At 42.7% G+C, this 24884-nt stretch overlaps 1 protein-coding gene across 1 annotated transcript; it reads left to right on the top strand.

The window, feature by feature from the left end:
* Positions 1-4242: 4242 nt before the first annotated feature.
* Positions 4243-19328, top strand: SNRPA1 (small nuclear ribonucleoprotein polypeptide A'). The gene is made up of 9 exons (XM_004759845.3): positions 4243-4422; positions 6303-6450; positions 8323-8401; positions 13443-13489; positions 13970-14072; positions 14679-14758; positions 15173-15248; positions 15892-15985; positions 18889-19328. Exons 1-9 carry the CDS (start codon positions 4341-4343, stop codon positions 18945-18947), a joined length of 768 nt encoding a protein of 255 aa, XP_004759902.1. The 5' UTR covers positions 4243-4340; the 3' UTR covers positions 18948-19328.
* The last annotated feature ends 5556 nt before the right edge of the window (positions 19329-24884 follow it).

The raw sequence follows: 24884 nt of genomic DNA, 5'->3' as shown, positions 1-24884 counted from the left end.
CCAAGTAAAATTAGCTCTCTGGCCTAAGGACTCCACCTGGCGGTCCTCTCTGGAATTAAGTGTTCTGGATTAATTTGATTTCACTTTTTTATTTTGAGGCAATCTCAAAGTAAAATTATAGAAAAGTTGCAAGTGGAGTACAGAGAAATGTTTTTCTGAACAATTTGAGAGTAAATTATTGATATGATACCCTATTACCTCCAAAATACTTTAGAGCCTTTTCCTATCAACAAGGACTTTCTACACAGCCATCAGGATCTGGAAGTTCATACTGATGTATTACCATCTAATCCTCTGACTGGATTCAAGTTTTGTGAATTGTCCCCATAAATGCCCTTAGCAAAAGGATCCTCTTTAGGTCACTCTTTGCATTTAGTCATTATGTCTTTTCAATCTCCTTCAATCTACAACAATTCATCAGTTCCCTGACTTTCATGCCCTTGAACCTTTTAAAGACTACAGGCCCGTTATTTGTAGGCTGTCCCTCAGTTTGTATTTATCTGAGGTTTTCTCCCATTTCCATTCAGGTCATGCATCTTGGACAGGAATCTCTCAGAAGTGATGCTGTGTCCTTCTAATCGCATTCTAGTAAGTGAATAATGATTTTGACTTATTCCATTATTGGTGTGGAATAAATCAACACTGATCACTTGATTAGGGTTTTCCCTATCCCAACCCCCGCCCCCACCTACTAAAGGATGTCTGCTTTTAGCACTGTCCACGACATCATGCTGAAGATCCCAGCCAGTGAAACAAGGCAAAAAATAAAGAACTAGTATAAGAATTGGAAAGAAAGAGGGGTTCCTTGGTCGGCTCAGGTGGTTAAAGCCTGTCTTCAGCTGTCCTGGGATTGAGCCCCGCATCGGGCTCTCTGCTCAGCGGGAACCTGCTTCCCCATCTCTCTCTCTACTTGCCTCTCTGCCTCCTAGTGATCTCTCTGTCAAATAAATAAAATCTTAAAAAAAAAAAGAATTGGAAAGAAAGAAATCTAATTGTCATTATTCTCAAATGGCACGGTTATGTACATAGAAAACCCAAAAGAATGGTTATGAACTATTAGAATTAATAAGTGAATTTAGCAAGACTGCTGGATACAATGCTAGTATTAATTATATTTCAACTAGAAATTGTTGAAATTGTATTTCAACTATATCTCAGTGTAGCAGAAACTAATAATCAGGACATGGGATTTTTTTTTTTTTTTTTTTTTTTTTTAGCTTTTGATGCTTCTTTAGATTTTTTTAAAAGACTTTATTTATTTATTTGACAGACAGAGATCACAAGTAGGGAGAAAGGCAGGCAGAGAGAGAGGAAGGGAAGCAGGCTCCCTGCTGAGCAGAGAGCCCAATGCAGGGCTTGATCCCAGGACCCCGGGATCATGACCTGAGCTAAAGGCAGAGGCTTAACCCCCTGAGCCACCCAGGCGCCCCTCAAACTGGAAATTACCCAAATGTTCATCAACAGCAGAATGAATAAACTGGAATATTCACATAATGAAATACTATATAACAAGGATCGTTGGTTAACTACATCTACACACAAATACAATGTTAAGCAAGAGACACATAAGGTATAATTTTATTTGCATAAATATAAAAGTAAGCAAAACTAACCTATATAAGAGGTTACCACTGGGGCAAGCATGTGACTGAAAGGACAAGAAGGGAGCTTCTAGATCCGGATGCCAGTTATTTGGGTGTGCCTGGGTTGCGTTCTGTTGTGAGTATATCATAATTCAATAAAAAGTTCAAAAAGAATCAATTCCAGGGGGACTGTAGAGCTATGTGTGAAAGGAAAAACAATTAAGCTGCCAGTAGACGACAACAACAAAGTATCTGGGGGCACAACCCTCTAACCAGAAAGGAAAAGATGAATTGAATTACATAAAAATTAGAAACTTCTAGTCATCAAACAATACTACCGACAGTGGAAAGGCTAATAAGCAGAAAAACTTTTCCTGTCCCAGACTTACATGACTACAGTGAAATCCACACCCCCACAAAAGACAGTCAATGGGTAGGGCTTCCTGAGCTTAATTCTTCCTCTGATGGCTCCTCTAGAATTAGACCATCTAAAAAGCTTGTTGCCATTGTAAAATGAGTGAGGAGGCCCCTCTCGTAGCCCTTTGATTTGAATTGCAGCCCAGATTATAACTTGGTGATTTGGGGAATAGGATGTTATCCTAAACAGAACAAAATGGATTATAATTTGTGTTTTGCAGCATTGGTGACTTCTATGAGTACAGTATTTCTGGTCTCTGTGAATTCTTTTGTATTTAAGCAGTTTAGACCAAAATAATAATAATAATAATAATAATGCCAAGGCAAGCCACAGTGTGCTCACATCCAGAATATATAAAGCAATCCCGTAAGTCAATAAGAAAAAGGGACACAATCCAGTAGGGAAAAAAAAGAAACAAATGGACCAGAGACTTAAATGAGCACTTTGCAAAAGATATCCAAATATACAACATACAAGAGAATGTCCTCAACCTCATTACTTATTAGAAAAAAGCTAATCAAAACATTAGTGAAATAACACTACACAGTTACCAGAATTCCCACAGTTTAAAAAAAATATTTTTTTCATGGGGCGCCTGGGTGGCTCAGTGGGTTAAGCCTCTGCCTTCAGCTCAGGTCATGGTGTCAGGGTCCTTGGATCGAGCCCCGCATCGGGCTCTCTGCTCAGCAGGGAGCCTGATTCCCTTCCTCTCTCTCTCTGCCTGCTTCTCTGCCTACTTGTGACCTCTGTCTGTCAAATAAATAAATAAAGTCTTTAAAAAATATATTTTTTATCATCATTCCAAAGCACGCTGCGCGCACATGCGCACAAGAGAGCGCATGTGCACATGGGGGAGCAGAGGGAGAGAGAATCCCAAGCAGGCTCCATGTGGAGCCCAAAGAGGGTCTAGATCCCTCTACCTGGAGATCATGACCTGATCTGAGCCCATGCTTGACTGATTGGCCCGCCCAGGCTCCCTGGAATCACAATTATAGTGATAATACTAATGAGGCTTAAGTTGAAAGCATGGAAACCCTTACCCACAGCTGGAGTATGTATATTATTTCAGCCTCTTGGTCTGTTAGGCATTACCTATTACCATACCCTATGTCCCAGAAGTTCTACTTCTGGAGAAGCTCAAGCATGTGTACATTGGATCCATGTACAAGGAAATGCATAGCAGCATTATTCAGAATAACCCCAAAGGGAAACAACCCTAATGTCCACCAACAGCAGAATGGCTAAATTATGGTGGAAGATATACACTGGAATTCTACACAGCAGCGAAAGCAAACAAACCCTTGCTGCATGCGACCTGGATGGATTCCAGTCGTAATACAAAGCCAAAGAAATCAGGCAGGAAAGCACATTGCATGATTCTATTTGTATCAAAACCAGCAAAAGTTGGGGAGCCTGGGTGGCTCAGTTGGTTAAGGGTCTGCCTTCCACTGGGGTCATGATTCCAGGGTCCTGGGATTCAGCCCCTGTTGGTTGGGCTTCCTATTCTGTGGGAGTTGGCTTCTCCCTCTCTCTCTGCCTCTACCCCCCAAACCCCCCGCCCCACCTCTGCTTTCTCTCTCTCAAATAAATAATTTTTTTTTAAGACAACTAATCTATGGTGTTTGATTTCTGGTTGCCTTGGGAAGGGAGGCTTTCAGAAAACTGTTCATTTTCTGGACCGGGAGGCAGCAACGCAGGTGTTCTCACCCTGTAGCTATTCGTCACGTTGCAAATTCCTGGTTTGTGCGCTTTTCTGTATACGACGCTTCCATTACATATTTAAATGTCTGGAAATCACAGGCCTAACAGAAAACAACACGGCGCGCGAAGCTGGGTCCAAGGCGGTAGGACGATCGCAGCGAAGCAGCCCTGTGACTGACCTTGCCCTAGCCTGCGGGTCCACAGCACCTGGCTGGCAAGGGAACCTGAAGTCCTAGCCTTGCACTGGATCCCACAGATGCCCGCCCCTCCTGGGTGGAGCGAGGACAGACACAGCGTCTCCTCCCACCTCAAGGTTCATCCTGCGTGGAGAAAATTCCACTCGGGTGCCTTCACATTTTGCTTAACTTGCGGACACAAACACCTGGAATCAGGGTCCCTCCTCCACGAACGCCCCAAGGAAGAACCCAAGTTCGGCTACCACCTGAACCTCCGAGGGGAACGAGGTCGGGGGCGTGGCTCTTCGATTGCTTCGGCCTGGACGTCGAGCTGCGCGCGCAAACGCCGCGTGCGATTGGTGTTGCCTGTCGGCGGGGCGCGAGGGACGCCGGGAAGTCTGGCGGGCGGGAGGCGGCGGGAAGAGCCGGCGGGCCGTGATACCGGCAGCGGGAGGCGGCAGGATGGTGAAACTGACGGCAGAGTTGATCGAGCAGGCGGCTCAGTACACCAACGCCGTGCGGGACCGCGAGCTGGACCTCCGGGGTGAGTCTAGGGGACTGGGCGGGCCTCCGCGCGCAGCCGGGTGGGAGCGCCCCGCCGCGTGCGCGGAGGGCCGGCACTCGGCCAGCAGGCCTGCATTGTGGGCGCCAAGCCGGGCGGGAGGCTGAGTCTTGCGGTTGCTGCCCCAAACCCATCCCTAGGCCCTTCTGAGGTTTCATTTACCCCGCTCCTACTCACATGCCCCTCCGATTGATTAATCGCTTTCTGTGCGCACCCGTGGGCCTCAACTAGGCCTTGCTTGGGGCGTTTTGCAGTCTGAACTGTTTGAGAGCTGGAACAGTGTTAATAGTCGTGGTCCTAGTGCTCAGCGGCTCGTTGATTCTCAGGAAATACGTTGGACTGTTATTGTGGGAGTATAGATAGGATACATGTTCATTACTTCTAATTTGCGAGGGAGGATATGAAGTCTGAGAACAAACGCGCGTGTTTCCGCAAGATTTCTTTCTTACTAGCTTCAGTTGCCTTGTATGCCCCTTTTATCGAAACATCTTAGGAGCACCTGAGTGTTTCAGTAGGTTAAGCGCCTGCCTTCGGCTTAGGTCGTGATGCCGGGTCCAGAGGTTGAGCTCCAAATCGGTCTCCCTTCGCCGCGGGAAGTCTGCTGCTTCCTCTCTGCGTGCCGCTCTCCCTTGCTTGCGCGCGCTCTCTCTCAAATAAATAAAATCTTTCAGAGAGGCTTACACTACGAGTGCCCCGTGTAAGGTGGTGGAAGCTCTGAACTGTTCAAATTCATGTCATTTGAACCTTAGAAAGGCTTGTTAAGAAATGGGGAGTGCCGCTGTCTAATTAGTATTTAAAGAAAGTGACTCTTTACGAAGGGTGTGCAGAGCAGTTTCTCTGGGGGCAAGACAATACAATTTGGGCCTGAGATTTGGCTCCACAGGGACAACACTGGCTGAGGTGCGGCACTACTTCGGGCTCTGATTTCAGTTTGGATTTCTTGCTGACAAAGCCCAGTACTTTTATTTGGTTCAAATTAAGTTTAGAGAAAAGTTCCATTCAGACGTAACTAACCACTTTTGCTCTTGGCGCAGACTGTTCTCTAAGTTTCGTATCTCTAAGTTTGAAGTGTCCCAGGTGCATCAAGTGTTGAGGATACTTGTTTTGGTGTAGTACTTACTTTGATGTAACCTTTGCAGCTCTGAATTACGAATTTTTTTTTTTTTTATTGTGTACTCTAACCATGGCTTGTGTTCATTTCTTTCTTATGCCAGCGCCTAGCACAGTAGTTAGACCCATTTTAACAAATCCATGAGTATCGAATTGTTCATAGGATGGTTTATTATTTTGTATAAACCGTTGACCTTGAACTCTGCATTGGAGCTGGGGGAGGTGTGGTAAGAGGAACTGTCATGGTATCAGGAGGATATCCTGGTACTGTTACTATGAATGTGGTCTGTGGGAATGCAAAAGAGGTTAAGAAGTGTTGTCCACAATGTATAAACAAGAATTGGACACTGGCAGTAAGCAGCTTACAGTGTAAATTCTTATGCCATTTAACTATTTCTGGGGCTTCGGTTAGAACAGTGTGAGGCACCTTGTAAGTACTCTTAGGAACATTAGCTACCTATATTACTATTAATAAGTGTTCTCATTACAATAGCTCTTATCCTTGTTGTCATGACTCTCTTCATGTCCGCTCCCTAGACTGTAGGCTTCATGGCAGCTAGGCCTGTGACTCTTGTTTCTCATTTTATGTACCCATTATTTGCATAATATCTGGCACAGTGTAGGTGCTTCCTAAACACTTTGTGAATAAATGGAAGCTTTGAGTCAAATTACCATGAAGTAGTACATTACGGCTTTAATGTACCTTTTAACCATATTAATACTTGTGTATTTTTTTTCTTTCCATTTTACAGGGTATAAAATTCCTGTCATTGAAAATCTAGGTGCTACCTTAGACCAGTTTGATGCTATTGACTTTTCTGACAATGAAATCAGGAAACTGGATGGTTTTCCTTTGTTAAGAAGACTGAAAACATTATTAGTAAACAACAATAGAATATGGTAAGTGACTGTTAGTGGAAAGTGATTTTTTTCCACTAGAGTGAATGTCACAGTGTTCCCTGAAGAAGCCATAGAACTTAACTGCCAGTTGAGCCTACATAGATCTTAAAATGAGAGACAAGTTGCACTTTTCCCATATAGGTCCAGAGATTAACCTGGTACTGGTCTCGTCTTCTTTACATCTGTTTAGAAATACTTATATATTCATGATAATAGATATTTAAATTATAAGCATGCTGTTTTGTACATATTTTGGCTTCTGAAACAATAATTATAATTATCAGAGGGACCATATTAAAAATCTAGTTCAACAATTTATGTATACACATATGTATGTATATTTGAAGATTTACTTATTTATTTTAGAGAGAGTGAGCGTGTGCCTGCACATGAGAGCAGGGGAGGGACAAAGAGAGATGGATAAAACTCCTCAAGCAGACTCCCCACTGAGTATGAAGCCCCACACAGGGCTCTGTCCCAGGACCCTGAGACCATAACCTGAGCCAAACTCAGGAGTCAGATGTGTAACTGACCAAGCCCACCCAGGCATCCCCAACATTTATTTATTTATATATATATATATATATATAAATATATATTTTTTTTTAAGTTTTTATTCATCTATTTGACAGACAGAGATCACAAGTAGTCAGAGAGGCAGGCAGAGAGAGAGAAGAGAAAGCAGGCTCCCCAAGGAGCGGAAAGCCCGACGTGGGGCTCGATCCCAGGACTCTGGGATCATGACCCGAGTGGAAGGCAGAGGCTTTAACCCACTGAGCCACCCAGGTGCCCCCAACATTTATATTTTTGACTAAGTGTCTCTACCTCACATTCTCTGCAATTTGTCTTTCTTTACAATTAATTTTTGAATATTACTTACTGAAACTTAGGGTTTTCTTTAACCCTCTTTCATCACCTCTGAGTAAATTTTATCAAAAAAAAGTTACTGAAGGTCTATAGACAATGTCTTTAAGAAGTACTAGGTGGTGGCTTGCTTTTTAATTCTTTTTATTTTATTTTATTTTAAATATACTTACTTATTTTAGAGAGCACATGTGCACTCAGATGCAAGTGTGGGGAGGGCAGAGGAAGAGAGAATCGTAAGCAAACTCCTCCCTGTGCTTGGAACCTGGCTCAGGGCTCTACCCTAGGACACAGATCACAGCTTGACCCAAAATCAGAAGTCAGATGCTCAGCTGACTGAGCACCCCAGTGATTTGCTTTTTTTTTTTTTTTTTTTTTTTTTTTTTTAAAGATTTTATTTATTTGACAGAGATCACAAGTAGACAGAGAGGCAGGCAGAGAGAGAGAGAGAGGGAAGCAGGCTCCCGCTGAGCAGAGAGCCCGATGCGGGCCTCGATCCTAGGACCCTGAGATCATGACCTGAGCCGAAGGCAGTGGCTTAACCCATTGAGCCACCCAGGCGCCCGTGATTTGCTTTTTTAAAATAAGCATATTTATCGTGAGTTAACCATTCCCTTATGGTGTAGTTAACCATTCCCTTATAATTCACACCTGAGCTGTGAATGCAGAATCACTTGTATTTCTGCGCTACCTGCACGAAAGTCATGAAGTTAGCTAAGTAATTTGTTCTACGCAGGAATTTCTTCTCTCAGTTTTCACTAGACAAAATGGTAATGGAAAAAAGCTCAGGCAGCCCTCTGGAAGCATGGGTTTGAAAATCATCCGACTTCTGCCACTAACTAACCCAGTTAGGTTTCCCTTTCCCAGTTAGGGAGTTGGAAGAAAGATCTCTAAAGTTCTTCCACCTTTGGAGTCTCAGATCTTCTGTACAAGGACTTAGATAAAATTGTTCACTTACCTACTTTTTCACTTTTACAAAGAGTCTTTTTTTTTCTTTCTTCACTTTAGCCGTATAGGTGAGGGACTTGATCAGGCTCTACCCTGTCTGACAGAACTCATTCTCACCAACAATAGTCTTGTGGAACTGGTAAGTCAGATGGGGTCGGGCGGAATGTATTTGAGGGGAGGAGTTAAAGGTGCTGCATGCCTCTCATGGATAATTTAGAAAATCCAGAGAATTATCTCTTCATCCTTTGTGTTTTTTCGTAATTCAAGATCTGGGCCTCTTGGGGCAGCTAGGTGGCTCAGCGGTTTAAACCTCTGCCTTTGGCTCAGGTCATGATCCCAGGGTCCTGGGATCGAGACCCACATCAGGCTCTCTGCCTTCTTCTGCCTACTTGTGATTTCGTTCTCTGTCAAATAAATAAATAAATAATCTTAAAAAAAAAAAAAAAGATCCGTGCCTCTTTTGGTTAAATAGCCTTTTCCACTCTGTAGCTCATCTTTTGACAGTCTTAGGGTGTCTTGATAGAAAAGTTCCTAATTTAAGCATAATCCAATTTATCAGTCTTTTGTTGTTGTTGCTAGTACTTTTGATGGTCTATCAGGCTTCCACTACAGAAAGAGTTGTTTTCAGTAAACATAAGTTATTTTCTAGAATTGCGGGGTCCAATATGGTAGCCACTAGGCACAAGCAGCTACTCTGAACTTCAGTGTCCTAAGAACTGTAAAATATGTAACAGGTTTCGAAGACTTAGTACCCCAAAGAATGTAAACTATCAGTTTTTGTTGTTGTTGTTGTTTTTTTAAAGATTTTATTTATTTATTTGACAGACAAAGATCACAAGTAGGCAGAGAGGCGGGCAGAGAGAAGGGGAAGCAGGCTCCCCACTGAGCAGAGAGCCCGATGCAGGGCTCAGTCTCAGGACCCCGAGATCATGACCTGAGCTGAAGACAGAGGCTTAACCCACTGAGCCACCCAGGCACCTCAGCTATCAGTTTTTCTATATTGATAATGAAATGATAATATTTTGGATAATTGGTTAAATAATATACTACTAAAATAAGTTATATTTGTTTTTTTCTTTTAATTGGCTACTAGAAAGCATTCAGTTACATATGAAGCATGTTAAATTTTGTTAGTTACATTCTAGGAACTGTTTTTTTACTCTTAACATTGAGACCAGTGATCTACTTGGAATTGGTCTTCCTGTGAGCTAAGCGGCATGCTTTATTTTCTCTGTTTGGGTGTAATTATGGTAACCTATTTCTTCTAATGTTTCTGCTCTGTATGTGTAATTTTTAACAAAATTAAGACCTAAATTTTAATTTTGAAACCGAAATTTTTCACTTAAACATTGGATGTCTAAGTGTGTATTATATAACTTGATTTTATGTTTACTATGACCTTGCCTCCCTTCCCTGTTTCCATGAATCTTTCCTGGTGGACTGGGTCCAGAGCTTCCTTCAGGTTTTCAAAGAAAGGAGTACTTGACTCTAGAAGTAAGAAAACAGTGGTCTGAGGCCATGTCTTTTCTAAAATATATGAGGTATTCTACCCAAAATGCACATTCATAGGAAATCGGTGGCATGATAAAGACTGTTTGTTTTTTTTTTTCTTTTTTTAAGATTTTATTTATTTGAGAGAGAGAGAGCAAGAAGAGAGCACTTACAGTGTGGAGAAGGAGAAGCAGTCTCCCCAATGAGCAGGGAGCTGGACATGGGATTCAAACCCAGGACCCTGGGATCATGGCCTGAGCCACCCAGGTGCCCAGAGCTGTTTGTATTTTTGTGTATGTTGTAATTATATTTAAAATTATTTGTAAAGATGAAGGGTGAGTTTGTGCTATCAGTTACTGAAGTAAGTGTGTTAAAAATCTCAAATAAGGGGCACCTGGGTGGCTCAGTCATTAAGCGGCTCCCTTCAGCTCAGGTCATGATCCTGGGGTCTTGGGATCAAGTCCTGTGTCATGGCCGCCGCTGCCGTCATCGTTGTGGTCATCATCGGGCTTCCTGCTCAGTGGGGAGCCTGCTTCTCCCTTTCCTACTACTCCTGCCTGTGTTCCTTCTCTCACTGTGTCTCTGTCAAATAAATAAGTAAAAATCTTAAGAAAATAAACTCACATGATAGTGGATTAGATAGTCTCCCTGGACTTCTGTCCATTTTAGTTTTATATATTTTGAAATCCCTTTACTTGATACACATAAATTTTAAATTGTTAATACCTTCCTGGTGAACCTTTTTATTACTGCGTCGTGACCCTCTTTATCTCCTAGTGCTGTTTTTTTTTTTTTTAAAGATTTTATTTATTTATTTGACAGAGAGAAATCACAAGTAGATGGAGAGGCAGGCAGAGAGAGAGAGGGAAGCAGGCTCTCTGCTGAGCAGAGAGCCCGATGCGGGACTCGATCCCAGGACTCTGAGATCATGACCTGAGCCGAAGGCAGCGGCTTAACCCACTGAGCCACCCAGGCGCCCCTCCTAGTGCTGTTTTATACCTTGTTTATTTTATCTGCTCTAATATGCCAGAACAAGCTTTCTTTTAGTTAGTATTTGTATGATAATTTTTTCCATCCAAAATTTATTCCAGCTCTCCTGTACCATACATTTTAGATTAAAACAGCATATGATAAAATTGTTTTGTTAAATATAATGTGAAGTCTTTCTTTTAAACGAAGTATTTGGTCTGTTTACATTGAACTTAATTACTGGTCTATTTGAATTTTTCTTTTCTCTTTTCTGGGGCTTGTTACTGATCGACCCACTCTGCATTTCTTTTGCTCTCGTTTACTGTGTTCATATTCTCTCTCTCTCTCTCTGTCATTATTCTTTTCTTATTAACAGTGTAGGAATTACTTATTCCTATTCTTAGTATTCTGGGAATTAAAAATACATATTAAAATTTCCAGTTAACCAAGTACCTTTAGTTTCTTAAACAATAGTGCCCTTAAACATTTCATACCTCCCAACATACTATTTATTCTCTTTAAGAAACCAGTCAAGACATCATCATTGGTCTACACAGTTTGTGTGTGTCTTTGTGTGAGTGTAACGAAAGTTACACTCACACATAGACACATTCGTTGTTCCTTTTTTTTTTTGCAGCTTTATTTAAGTATGAGTGATAAAAATAGTATAGTATTTAAGGTATACAATGTGATTTTTTTTTAAAGGATTTTATTTATTTATTTGACAGAGATCACAAGTAGGCAGAGAGGCAGGCAGAGAGAGGGAAGCAGACTCCCCGCTGAGCAGAGAGCCCGACGTGGGGCTCCATCCCAGGACCCTGAGATCATGACCTGAGCCAAAGGCAGCGGCTCAACCCACTGAGCCACCCAGGCGCCCTACAATGTGATTTTTGATAGGCGTATACATCGTGATGTGATCACTGTTACCAAACTAACATATCTATCACATCACATCCTTACATCTTTGTATGGTGAGAATACTTGAGATCTGTTCTCAGCAGATTTAAGATATGCGGTAGTACATTACTATTAACTGTAGTCACCATGTTGTACGTTAAATCTCCAGAACTTAACTCATAATAACTGGAAGTTTGTACTCTTTGATCAGCAGCTCATTTCCCTCCCCCCTCCCCCATCCCAACCTCTGGTAACCACCATTGAACTCTGTATTGCTGTGAGTTGGTCTTTTTATTTTTTTCTTTAGATTCCACATACAAATGAGATCATGTGATGTTTGTCCTTGTCCCTTTTTAGGTCATCCTGTGTATTTCTTTGAGTGGTGATATGCCACTAGGTGCTTTAGAGCTCCCTCCAATGGTTGGTTGTGAAGCGTTTAAAAATGGCTGCTGCTGGGTGCCTGGGTGGCTCAGTGGGTTAAGCCGCTGCCTTCTTCTCAGGTCATATTCTCAGGGTCCTGGGATTGAGTCCCGCATCGGGCTCTCTGCTCAGCAGGGAGCCTGCTTCCCTTCCTCTCTCTCTGCCTGCCTCTCTGCCTACTTGTGATCTCTCTCTCTCTCTCTCTCTCTCTCTCTGTCAAATAAATAAATAAATCTTTAAAAAATAAAAATAAAAAGTAGGGAAAAAGTTTTAAAAAAAAATGGCTGCTGCTTTTCTGAACATCCTGGCTCTTTCCCTTCTTGCTTTTATCTGTACTCTTTTCTCCTTGTCCCTCATGCCCCTGTCCTGCTCAGTTGCAGTCTGGTCCTAGCAGTTTCTCCTGATTGTAGGGCTTTGTCCTGGATACCATTGATATCCTTTGGTATATATAACCATTGATATACTGGTGGTTAGTATTAAGAATGAGGGCCCAAGTTGCCTAGCGCCTTCGGGATTTATCCCAGGCTTGCTTCCCTCCTTATTGGCTGGCATGTGTAGATCTGCTGGCGGCTGCCATCGGACTGACTGACCACTGGTCGTGTCGGAGTACCCTGGTTTGTCACATGCCTCCCTGCTTTCCTTCTGCTGCTTCCTGTGCAAATGCTGGCCCCGTGCAAGAGGTCTTGGCAGCTCTCGGTGTTTTGTCCCTACCTGCTCCTATTTTAGGGTTCTTGCCAGAATGCCTTTTCATCTCCGTTAGTCATAGCTATTGACTGTAGGCTTTTGCTTTTGCTCTCCTTGCTGTACTATATTTTATGGGGTAATGTGGGAAGATTAAAAAACTAACCTGCCCTTGTCCCATAATTGAATCTTTTTTTTTTTAACTATACTCCTTGTCCTTGAATAATTATCCAAAGCAATATGAGGGAGGTTTGAATAAAGGTGCCTGCCCCCAATGACACGATGCCCATGTCACCAGGTACATACAGGTACTGGGGGAAAAACCCCCTCACCGCAGGTTCCAGTTTGAGTTTCCCTGTGTGAATAACTTCCTCTGAAGTTACATAAACTTTGACATGTCTTTCTTTTCTAAATCACTGGTTTAAATTCTAGCCCTTTGGAGGTTGCTACAGGAAATAAAATAATTTTTTTTTGTCTCTTCTGCTGTTGAGACAAACTGTTATGCCTTCAGATCGTAAGTGTAAGAAGTTCAAATCTACTTTCCAATTTGGTCAGTAGTAATTTCTTACACATTTGTGCTGTGCTAGTGCTGTGCTAGGCACTAGGGCAGTAAAAAAATAAAAAGATAAGAGGAGCCCTTGCTAGCAAAGTGATCTGCCATTTCAAAGCCTCAAAATAGCCTTTGGTTTTCATGTTCTTACATGTGGCTATTTCTTTTACAGGGTGATCTGGACCCTTTGGCATCTCTCAAATCACTGACTTACCTAAGGTATGGAAATGATTTGGTGGTCACAGTGAAGTCCTTTATATTAAACATTACTGGCCTTGATCTTAAAGCAGTTAGTAAGAAGGACCTTTTAAAAACAAGAAGTGAGGTTGTCTGGGTGGCTCAGAGGGTTAAGCCCCTGCCTCCTGCTAAAGTTGTGATCTCAGCGTTCTGGGATTGAGCCCTCCATCGGGCTTTCTGCTCCACAGGGAGCCTGTTTCCCCCCCCTCCTCTCTGTTTGCCTGTCTGCCAACTTGTGATCTCTCTGTCAAATAAATAAATCTTAAAAAAGAAAAAAAAAGTGAAAATACTTCCTTTATGTCCAATGCTCTATTAAAATGTCCCTGTTAACTTAATCACACTGAAATGTGAAAAAATGTGAACTTTTCCTTAGTTTATGTACTCATTTGAGTCTATTAAAATGGATCTCTTGAGTGCTGGGCTACGAACAAGATTGGCATTATGCTATTCCTTTTCTCGTAGTATTCTAAGAAATCCTGTAACAAATAAGAAGCATTACAGACTATATGTAATTTATAAAGTTCCACAAGTCAGAGTACTGGATTTCCAGAAGGTGAAACTAAAAGTAAGTATTGTTCTGTTGTAAATCATTGTAGATTCATGTGTTTTCTTTTATACTTTTTTTATGGATATTTGCAGTTGCCTAATGAGTTTTACTGTTGGTTTGTGATAAAAACGTGGGAAAGAAAATGTTAATCATTCATTTTTCATAGCAGAGTTTATAGCAGGACTTGGGTTAGCACAGTCTCGTGTGGACGCATTCAGGGGCAGCACGGTCTCAGACCCGCTGTGAGCACTGTGGACGGCAGACTCTGTTTAGATTACATTCCCTGCTGGAGGGCTTAATATAAGCCATTTTTCAGCAGCTTTAATTGTTAGAGTGATTCTCCCCTTACTGGGAATGTTTTTTAGTTTTGGGGCTTTTTATTTTTTTTTAACCATCTTAGTTCCTCCAGGGTTTCTCCTTGAAACTAGGATGGGGAACTTCCTTCAGGGAGCCTCAGCAGAGAAGGCAATGCCATTTGTCTCCTTTTAATTTCAAGTTGGCTTTTTGGTATTTTTACCAGCCCAGAGTGTTTCAGGAGAGTTTTCTTCCGTGTTTTCTGAGGAATGCATCTAAATGCATGTGGTATTCCTATTTCCATTAACTCTGTGTGTGGTGTTGCTGTAGGAGCGTCAGGAAGCAGAGAAAATGTTCAAGGGCAAACGGGGTGCACAACTTGCAAAGGATATTGCCAGGAGAAGCAAAACGTAAGATACGGATATCCAACTTCACTCTACTTCACCTTCAGAAACACTATCTGTCTGGCTTTTTGCCTCCTACAGAATTAAACAAAACACCTGTGCCTAATACAGTATTGAATTTGTGTGATGATAGCTCGTGACCGTCAGTGGTCCACACATCATATGAGATTTCTACCAGGTTAGCAAATCCTTCCGTTTCAGTCTTAATGCAACATTGTATACTTTTGTATGCTTTTTCGCTAGAGGAAGATGAGAACTGGGTGGTGTTTCTGAAGGAGAGAGTTTCTTGTATCAGTTTGTTAACAAAGATAAGATACTACACTGGTTGAATTACTTTCAAAAGCTTTTTTGAAAGTAAAAGAGAAGCAACTTCCATTGGTCAGGATTTTAACAGTTGCGTTCTTCCCTCCCCCTCCCAAGTTTCAACCCAGGTGCTGGTTTGCCAACTGACAAGAAGAAAGGTGGGCCATCTCCAGGAGATGTAGAAGCAATCAAGGTAATAAGTTGTTAGGACTCTTGGACTGGAGAGAGTTGCCATGGGTTTAGGACATGAAATTTGTAATAGACCAAGTTCTAAACATTGTAGAGTAGTCTCCCCTCTGCTTAGATTCCTGCTGGATTTTACGTATGGAAGGAGCTAGCGTAAAGTTACTGGACTTTGACTTGAATTACTTACATGATCAAGTCAAAGCAGAGGCAGCTCTAGTTCTCATTTTCCCAGGATTTTTTTTTTCTTTGAGCAGTTACTTAGTATGCTGTCTCAGTATTTATCTTAGTTTTTATTTTCAAAGATTTGCTGCCTGAAAGATCTGTGTGATGATCAGTGGGAAAGCCCAGTTTCATAATACTGCTTCCTAAATTATCCAGTAACATAGTTTCAATTAAGTGCTTTAATTCACTAAAATTTCAGGAATGTGCAGTGATTATTTGCTGTCTTGAAAGTGGGTCCACATCTGTTTACCAGTTTGGGCAGTTTATGATTGGGTTTTGGGTTGATTTCAACATGATAGTAAAATTCTTGCCTCAACACAACTATTTAATATTCCAACTCATAAGAGTTCCCATGTCTGTAGAGTTTTCTGTGTGTTTGATCCTCAGATGCAATTAATGGTCTGTCTCCATTGTTTTCTGTCCTCCAGAACGCTATAGCGAATGCGTCTACCCTGGCTGAAGTGGAGCGGCTGAAGGGCTTGCTGCAGTCCGGGCAGATACCTGGCAGGGAACGCAGATCAGGTCAGGACATAGTGGTCTGTCTGCAGACTTCCCAGTTAATATTATGTTTGAAGTGATTCCAGAACGGTTCAGATGCCATGACCCAAGAACATTAGCATCTAATATTTGCAAAATCCCTTTATATGCTTTTTGAAGATAAGTTACTTGATGTAGCATATTCTGGCATAGGACTCTGAGGATTTTTGATGTAAAAGCGTATGTTATTTCCTAGCCATGCAGTGAAACCAAACACTAGAGGGCACCATTGGACTTTCACCCATGTGTGGGGTGGGGGGTAGGAGGGGTGGGTGTGTGTTAAGTTAGATACCTTAGTTGGTTGGAAACACAAGCCTCAGAGCCAAACAGCATGAAGCTCAGATCTTATGCTCACCAGCTCTGATTTTAGGTGAATTTCTTCATCCTCACTTAATCTCAAGTGTGTTTCCTCATCTTTAAATTTGAGATAATACAGAGTACCAACTTCAAAAGGTTTTTGGAAGGATAAGTAAGAGAGTTCGTAGGTAGCACTTAGCGTAAGGTCTGACATGAGCATATATTTTGCTAAGTGTTGGCTGTTCTAATATTTGAATGCCAACTGTATGTTAGGCACCGGAGGTGTAAGACTTTGATTAGACCGGCAGTTCTCACTGTGTAGCCCTTGAGCCTGTGAGCATCTGTGGGGTCCAAACTTTGTATAATAACACTAAGGTGTTACTTGCTTTTTCCACCATTATTAACATTTGCACTGATGGTGCAGGAGTAATGGCAGTTAAGACTGCTGGGACCTCAGCACAGGTCAAGGCCATGGCCTAAAGTCCTCATTCTATACTGCTCTGCACTCTCTTAGTAGAATATACCAGTTTCACTTCAGAATGTCATTCATGAAGCAAAGAGATGAATATTATTAAATATCACCTTTTTTAGTGCACATCTTCTGATATCTTGGGTGATGGGATGGGGTCTGCACGAACCCGTGCCTAAGTTGGATGGTTGTCTCCATGCACTGGAGCAGTTGTTTTCATTGAGAGGCAAGCATCTTCTCGAATATGAAGTGAACTTGTCACTTCAAGGAAGACGAGGTAGATCTGTGGATTTTCAAGTAAGAGAGTATGAAAAGTTCACTGACGAGGTTTTAGACTCCACATTGCAAACTAACCCTTAAGAAACTATCACTTTTGTCAAGTTCTAGAATAGCACCAAACAGGAAAACCCACAACTGTCTAAATACACAGTTAGACTGTTAGAATACACCTTCCTTTCCTGGCTGCATGTCTGTGTGAGGCTGATTTTTCTTCATCTTCTTCAGTGAAAACGATGTGTGGCAGCAGGTGGACTGATGAAGCCAGTACCGGGGTCCAGCTGATAATTCTTCATCAGACATGACAGAGAGAGGCAAAAGTAGAAAATAATGCCAAGCTTCTCACTAAATATTTTTATTTTGGGAAATAAATATATATTATATATTATATTATATATATATTATATATTTAAATATATATATTTAAACAAAATAAACATTAACATGTAATGAAGACTTTTTTTTTTTCTTTTAAAGATTTATTTATTCATCAGAGACAGAGGCAGAGGGAGAAGCGTCTCCCTGCTGAGCAAGGGAGCCCTATATGGGACTTGATCCCAGGACTCTGGGATCATGACCTGACCTAAAGGCAGATGCTCTAATGAAGACATTTTTTAATGAATTACAATTTTTAAAATACTTGATCTTAAATTCTAATACAGTGTTGATGAATCTAATATGGTATTTATAAAGGTACATAAACAAAAGCTCTTTGGGTCTTAAACCAAGTGCGAATTGCTGAAGTAAACAAAGGGAGAGTGACATTCTAGGGGCGGAGAGGGGGAGCTACACAGGCAAAGCACCTGTGGCAAACGGGAGCCTTGCCCAGTTGAAATGAAAGAGGCCAATGGGAGTGAAGTTCAAGGCACAAGGAGAATGTGGTGAAGTGAAGCCAGCAGAGGAAGCATGCCATAGGCCATACAGCCCTGCAGACAGTGTTGGGTGCAGTCTTAAGTCTGAGAGCATTAGAAGTCTGTTAAAGGTTTTCAAGGCTCAGTGGTGACGGGTGGGGAAGAGGCAGTTCACAGTGACTTATTGTTACTGTGCTATGACAGAATTACTGAGCTGATTTGTTTCCCCCAGAATGTTTTATTTGGGCCTTAAAATCTTGGGATTTTCAGTATGATCTGGAGGTTCCCTGGGAGGAGGAAGGGAGATACAGGGTACTCCGTAGATTTCAGTGGGCCTAGACTTCTGAATACACTAAAACTTTACTGACATTCTTGTCTTGGTAGTTTTGTATCTACCAATCTGAAGTTGGGGCTAACTGTAGAAGCAGTAACCTTAAACAAGAGTCATTTTCCCAAACACTGATAGAGTTAAAACATTTCCTTTTTCCGAATACATTGACCCAAATATCTGCTGTAAATTGATGAAGAGACGAAGGATTTTGGGTTGTGGCCATACTTTGTCTGACTTAGAGATGGCAGAGTCACTGAGTATTCCCGTTAATGGGCATGTAGTAGTATCCAGCTGTTTTTTGAGGGTTCCCATTTTCTTTGCCTATGGTCGTGGTTAAGAACGAAACACAAAGTATAAGCTTTTTATTGTCACAAAAAATGAATTATCCGCTCAACCAAAATGGGTTATTAGAATGTCAGACAATGAGTTTGACTTTTATAAAATACCTTTGTGACCCTTTCCCTAGGAATTGACGATCCCATCCCATACCTCCAAAGACAGGTAGTCTCTGGATGCTAAGCTCCTTGAGGGCAGGTGCTGTGATTGAGGTTTTTGTACCTAATCCCGGAACTAACACGGAGTAGCATCACAGAATGTCCACTCGCACTGGGAGCGAGCACATGTTCTGAAATCAATACAACCCATGGTTTTGTGTTCTCTTCAGGCCCCACTGATGATGGAGAAGAGGAGATGGAAGAAGACACAGTCACAAATGGGTCCTGAGCAATGTGGCCGGAGTATCTGCAGGATGTATACTACACTTCCTTGGGACAAGTCCTGCTTGTTGAACTTGGAATAATAGCTTTGTTTGGGTCAGCAAAGTGGAGTTCATAAGCATTGTTGAAATGCTTAAGACTGTTGCTGGTAATTTTGTAATATTATTAATTTTGAAATCTAAATGCCAGTTTTCTACAAATAGTAAAAACACAGCGACGTTCACTGTGCTGCCAAGTTGCCTGTCTTGGTGGGGAGGTGCAGTGCAGTGAGGTATATGGACATGTGGATGTTGGAAATGCCAGAGGGCGGTGTTTCTGAGTACGCTTCCCAGGCCTCTATAAAATGTTTAGATTTTTAAATTCTTAATAAAACTCAGGATTATCTGTGTGCTGCCAGTTGTTATTAATAAGACTAATCTCTTGTGCATTTCTTCCCCACCCAAAGGATAACAGCTTCATTAAATGCAGCTGGGCTTTAATTACTGATCTGAAAAATTATAGGGGAATGCAACTTCTGCTTGTTGGAATCCAGGCAGAGAGGCAGCACATTCCAGTGTTTGGGACATGGTTGGGGGACAGGGGGAGTCTTGGCCCAGTGAACAGGCTACGGCAATTTATTCACAGCTTCTAGATGCTTTGTTCCATTTTCACACCCTGATGTGGCCAGTTTAGGTTAATCGTAAAAACAAGGTGGTGGAGGTGAGTGCCTTCACCATCTGTCTTTCCATCTGTGCAGTATTTCCATCTGCGGGTGTTGGATTGGGTGAGAAATGTGAAAAACACTCTTGTCAGTAGACCCCTGAACAGTCGTGGGTGATTGCTGGCGGCCGGATTCGCTTTTGTAAAGTGCTCACAAGATGCATAAGCCATGAAGGAACTCAGCCTTCATGGAGCTGACAGCCTAGCTGGGAAGACAGAACTGAGGGCAACAGTGGGGCTAAACCTGTGTGCAGTAGAAAAGAAGAGGGCAGAGCATTCAGAAAGGAAATGGAACTTGGGCATCAGGAGAACTTGGCCTGCAGATTTCCTCAGTATGGCCCTAAACCAGTGCTTACCAGCTCCAATGTGCTATGAACGTCAGGGCACCGTGTTCAAAAGCAAGATCATGGGAACTGGGGCTGCATTTCCAGTAGGTTCTCAGGTGCTATCTCTTAGAGGATGACACTCCCCAGACGATTTCCAGCCTCCCCTCTCATTACTTCCTTAACATCTACCTGATGCCATTCAGCTCCTAGAACAGTCCTGTATGACCCATTTATTGTTGGCCAGAACCAGAGTGCATTGCTCTGCTCTTCTTGTACCCTCACCTTGACAGACCGGAAGGCTGATGTTTTTTAATGATCTCCTGGGGCACTCAGGTACCCAGGAACTAACCCAAATAGACGTAGATGGATTTATCCACCAGAAGTTAATTTAATTTAATTTGAAAGCAAGATAATCCTGCAATTGATGCTCTGCTGTTCCCCTCACCAAGGTGCCCTCTGGGAGTAGAGCGTTAACTAAGTATACATGCGATCAGACCAGAAGACCTCCAGGGTGGGAAGGTGGTCTTAAGAGATCTTCCTGAGCTGGCTTAGAATTTAGCTTCTACAATGTCTTTCATGACAGAAGCCACGAAGCTGCCTTTTCTGCTTCCACAGAGCCTGTCAGTGCACATTGACCTGACACGGCTGCTTCTGACAGGACAGCTAAAATGAGTCCAGTTTTTTCCTCCATGCTTAAGATTCAGGAAAGCTGTTGCCATCCTAGTCAGGAGGCTCCCTGCTCCCACCATTTATGAGCTACCTATCAAGGGGACTCTGAATGGGCCTCTGGTCACTACCCTCCGTAATAACGAACTGGTTGCGGATCATTTCCCTCCAGTCACGTTCCTTACCTCTAGCTTACTTCCAGTCCCAGCTTTCAGGCCGTTGCCTGAGTGGATCTATACTAAACAGGATTGTTTTGGCACCAGTTTAGTGGCCTGTGGTTAATGATTTGCAGGGTGCTAAGACAAAAGGAGGTCTTGTTACAGTACTTACATGGTTGTCCCAAGTGAGGATTTTGCAGAAATTGACAAGATGAATGTGAGGGCTCCTTTGCTTAGAGCTCCACTAATCTCAGGACCAGAAAAATGGGGATTGTCTCTGCAGTTTTTCCCTGAAGCACTATGGTTTCAATGTGCAATTTTGCAGAACATGAGATTCACTCAAAGATAACTTCTGTCATCTTATAGTAGGAAATTTTTCCGGTGGCATAGTCATGGCAACACACAAAATAATTATTTCTGTGCAACTACATTGAGATGCTGATTTGAATATTACTAATTTTGTAGTATTGGTGAAGGATAGTTGGAAGAAAGGCACTCTGGGACATGGTGCCCTCCCTCAAGAGGAAACCACCCTTAGAAGGATTTTACACCACCCTGGAAGGGGCCCTCCAACCTTTCCCACCTGATAGATGACAAGAATCTGATTGGATAACAGGTGCAGGGAGGGTAAATCAGATTAAAACAGCACTCCAACAAAGCCCATAAAAACCCCTAGACTTAGAAACCTGGATGGCACCCGTCTGGGAGCCCTTTCCTCTTTGGGAGCTTTGTACTGTCACTTTACTGTCTTTGTGGTCCAGCACTCTTCATCTGGTCTACGTCTTCATTCTTCGGAGTGGCGTAACCAAGAACCAGGGCACTGAAGAAGAAGGAAATCCTGTAACAGCATTTGTAATTAGGTTTTGAGGTTCTAAGAACTATACATTTAGGAAATGTATGTAGTTATATATATACATACATAATTTTACATGTGTAGATATTTAACATAATTTAAGTGCCACAGTAGGGGGCTCCTGGGTGGCTCAGTAGGTTAAACGTCTGCTTTCAGCTCAGGTCATGATCCCAGGGTCTTGGGATCAAGCAGAATGTCCCCCACCGGTTTTCCTACACAGGTCGTGCTCTCTCTGTCTCTCTCAAAATCTTTAAATACTACAGTAGGAATCAACAAGAATGTCATTGAAAGGGTCATGCAAGTTTGAGAAACATTATTGTTTGATTGCCATCTCTGTAATCCCCCTTAGCTACCAACACCTTTAATCCTGCCTTTTCCCTATACTTTTGTGAAGAGGTGACGTTAGGCAGTTTATCGGTTAGCTATTGGCGCAATAATGCTGCCTAACAAACCACTCCAAAACTCGGGTTTTTAAGTGACAACCACCATTTATTCTCTTAGCTGGCTTTGCTTTTCCTTGCAGGTCTGTGGGTTAACTAGAGGATGGCTCAGCTTTGCATATCTCATTGTCCTTGGGCAAGTAAGCTAACTGGGCCATGGCACAAGGAGGAAACAATAGAGACTTCTTAAGACCTGCTCTGAAAACTGACTCACTGCTGAGTCTGCCTACTTGTCATTAACCTCGGCAAGCCACCTGGTCAAGTCCAAAGTCAAAGGGTGGGCAAATAATACTCCTTCCACCCTGAGGCTATTGCGAGGATATGTTGCAAGAAACAATGATGAATTGCCAGTCATTTAGTCTACCATGGTCTGTGACTAGTTGGGATATCTTTGTCCTGTTTTTGCAAATAACCCCTGAGCAGTTATACTGAACAAAGTGTATGTTAAAATAACTCTAAGGTTCTAGATAAGCTAGGGGAGATGCTACACCCTGATTAAAGTGACAAAGGTAATGCATAAGCCAGGGTAGGAAGAATAACTTCTATTAATGGGAATTTAAGAACAGCATTGTGCTAGGAACTGAGGCAGAACCCCTTTATCCTTGCAACCTCATAATTCAAAATATATTAGATTTTAGTTGAATATACTATTCATAATACTGTGAATACATATGTAAACAGAGACTCGTTTATAATAGTATGCAAAGGTACTTTATTCTTCGTGTTTAAAAATGTGCATTATTTTCATTACTGTTGTGCTGGTTTCTATTTTATATCACAATGTCCTGAGTAAGAGGAATTATTCAGTATTTTTGTTTAAATGACAGAGATTAAATGTTAAATTTATTCCATTTTCATGCCTGCAGACGTTGCAGGGCAGGGTCGGTAAACAAGGCAAAAAAGGCAAACTCTTCTCCCCCATTTAACCATATACAATATTTCGGCATTTTTATGATATGCAAGTTGACTTTGGTTTGAAAGCTGGCAACAGTAAGATAGGATCTCTACAAAGTAGGATCTTCCTCCATAGCTACTCCAAATATTATAATTCCTGAGCTACACTGTGAGCTATGAAATGATGTTCACTACAATATTCTTGAAGCTTTCACATCTTAATGTGACACCTCTGTCAAAATAGGGAAGTGTTAAAAACCTTCGCCAAGGCACCTGGGTGGCTCAGTGGGTTAAGCCTCGGCCTTTGGATCTTGTGATCTCTCAATCTCTGCCAAAACAAAAAACAAAAACCAAAACCTTCTTAGCCAACCCACACCAGCAGCAATTTTAATCACTAAGTTACTGTAAGAAAAAAATCAACTTACCAAACATTAATAGAAAATTGTGCCCAATCCCTTTGCAAGATATTAACGCTCTGAGAGACAAGAGAGGTCCTCATCAACTGCTTCCATGAACAGTGACTCCTATTGTATTGGGTACCTTATGTCCAGAGCATAACCAAACAAGCTGGGCAACTCCCATCTCCTGACTAGTTTATCACTATTTATACCCAAGGTATATTTATTTCTTTATTTTTTTTTTTTAAGATTTTACTTATTTATTTGACAGACAGAGATCACAAGTAGGCAGAGAGAGAGAGGAGGAAGCAGGCTTCCCGCAGAGCAGAGAGCCAGATGCGGGGCTCGATCCAGGACCCTGGGATCATGACCTGAGCAGAAGGCAGAGGCTTTAACCCACTGAGCCCCCAGGCACCCCCACAAGTTATATTTAAAACTGATCCCAAATCAAGTATTGCAGTCATAATTCTAAGAAATAGTTCAGTTCTAGCATATTAGGTTCCTGCAAGATACCAGATGGAGGGAGAAACCACTTCAAAACGAAGAGTGATGGTTCATCACCGTTTACAAGTGAGAGGAAAATATCAAGGAGAGAATAAAATGTCGCCCTCCTAAACTCATCAAATCAATGGCTGTCTCCACAGCCTTAACTGACAAAATCCAGAGTCCTCAATTTCCCCATTTCAAGAGCCCGTTTTCAAGGCGAAGAAGAGCTTTGACGTCGCCCCCTCTTCGCTGTCTTTTCACGACTATATTCCGGATTCTCCACCCTCCTTTCGAGACACAGCTAGGCGTGTTCACCTCAAAAGCTTCTCCAAAAACACTCAAGCCCAAATTTCAGATAGGGTGGTCAAAGTAGGCCTGGGAGCGGTAGTGACGGGAGAGGAGTGGAAGGCGGTGGAGGAAGGCTTTGCAGGCCAGGAAAAAGGGCGAGGAAACTTCTGAACACCTCCTCCCGCCCTGCGGCACCTAGTAGTGTTGGACTGGATCCGTGCTGGAGCCACTGCTTTAATTCTTTCCCGGGAGGTTTTGGCTCTGGAGGGGAGAAGAACCGTGAGGGTCCACGGGACTTCCTTAGCCCGAAATGGAACCGGGGCAGCTGAAGGAGGAGGCTGCCAGGGTTCACCTGCACGCCTTGGGGGCGGATCTCGGCGGCAACCCTCATCAGCCGGGTTTCTGCCGGCCTAGTTGTGTTGCCCAGTGGGCCCGGGGCAAGGACGTGGGCGCAAATTCTGCTTCCAGGCGGCCCCTAACCCCATGACCTCGGTGTGCAATCAGTACAAACGTAAACATGTCGGCCCGGAGACCCGTCACGCGGCTTCACTCGGGCGAGAAACGACGCAACCCTGCCACACCGCGCGGTGCAGGCCCGAGGCCTTCTGCCACCGCCCCGCCTACTCTTCCGGCCCCGCCTGGTTGGCCACGCCCTCGCTGTGATTGGCTGAGCCTCAGGGCGGGGTGGCGCCACCATTGGCCGGAACTCTGGGACGCTAGGCTCGAGAGCGCGCCA

The sequence above is a fragment of the Mustela putorius genome, unplaced genomic scaffold, assembly GCF_011764305.1.
Source record: "Mustela putorius furo isolate JIRA1106 unplaced genomic scaffold, ASM1176430v1.1 tig00003972_pilon_pilon_pilon, whole genome shotgun sequence".
Taxonomy (NCBI): Eukaryota; Metazoa; Chordata; class Mammalia; order Carnivora; family Mustelidae; genus Mustela; species Mustela putorius.
The sequence above is the reverse complement of the archived record's forward strand: the minus strand, read 5'-3'. Positions and strand labels throughout refer to the sequence as shown.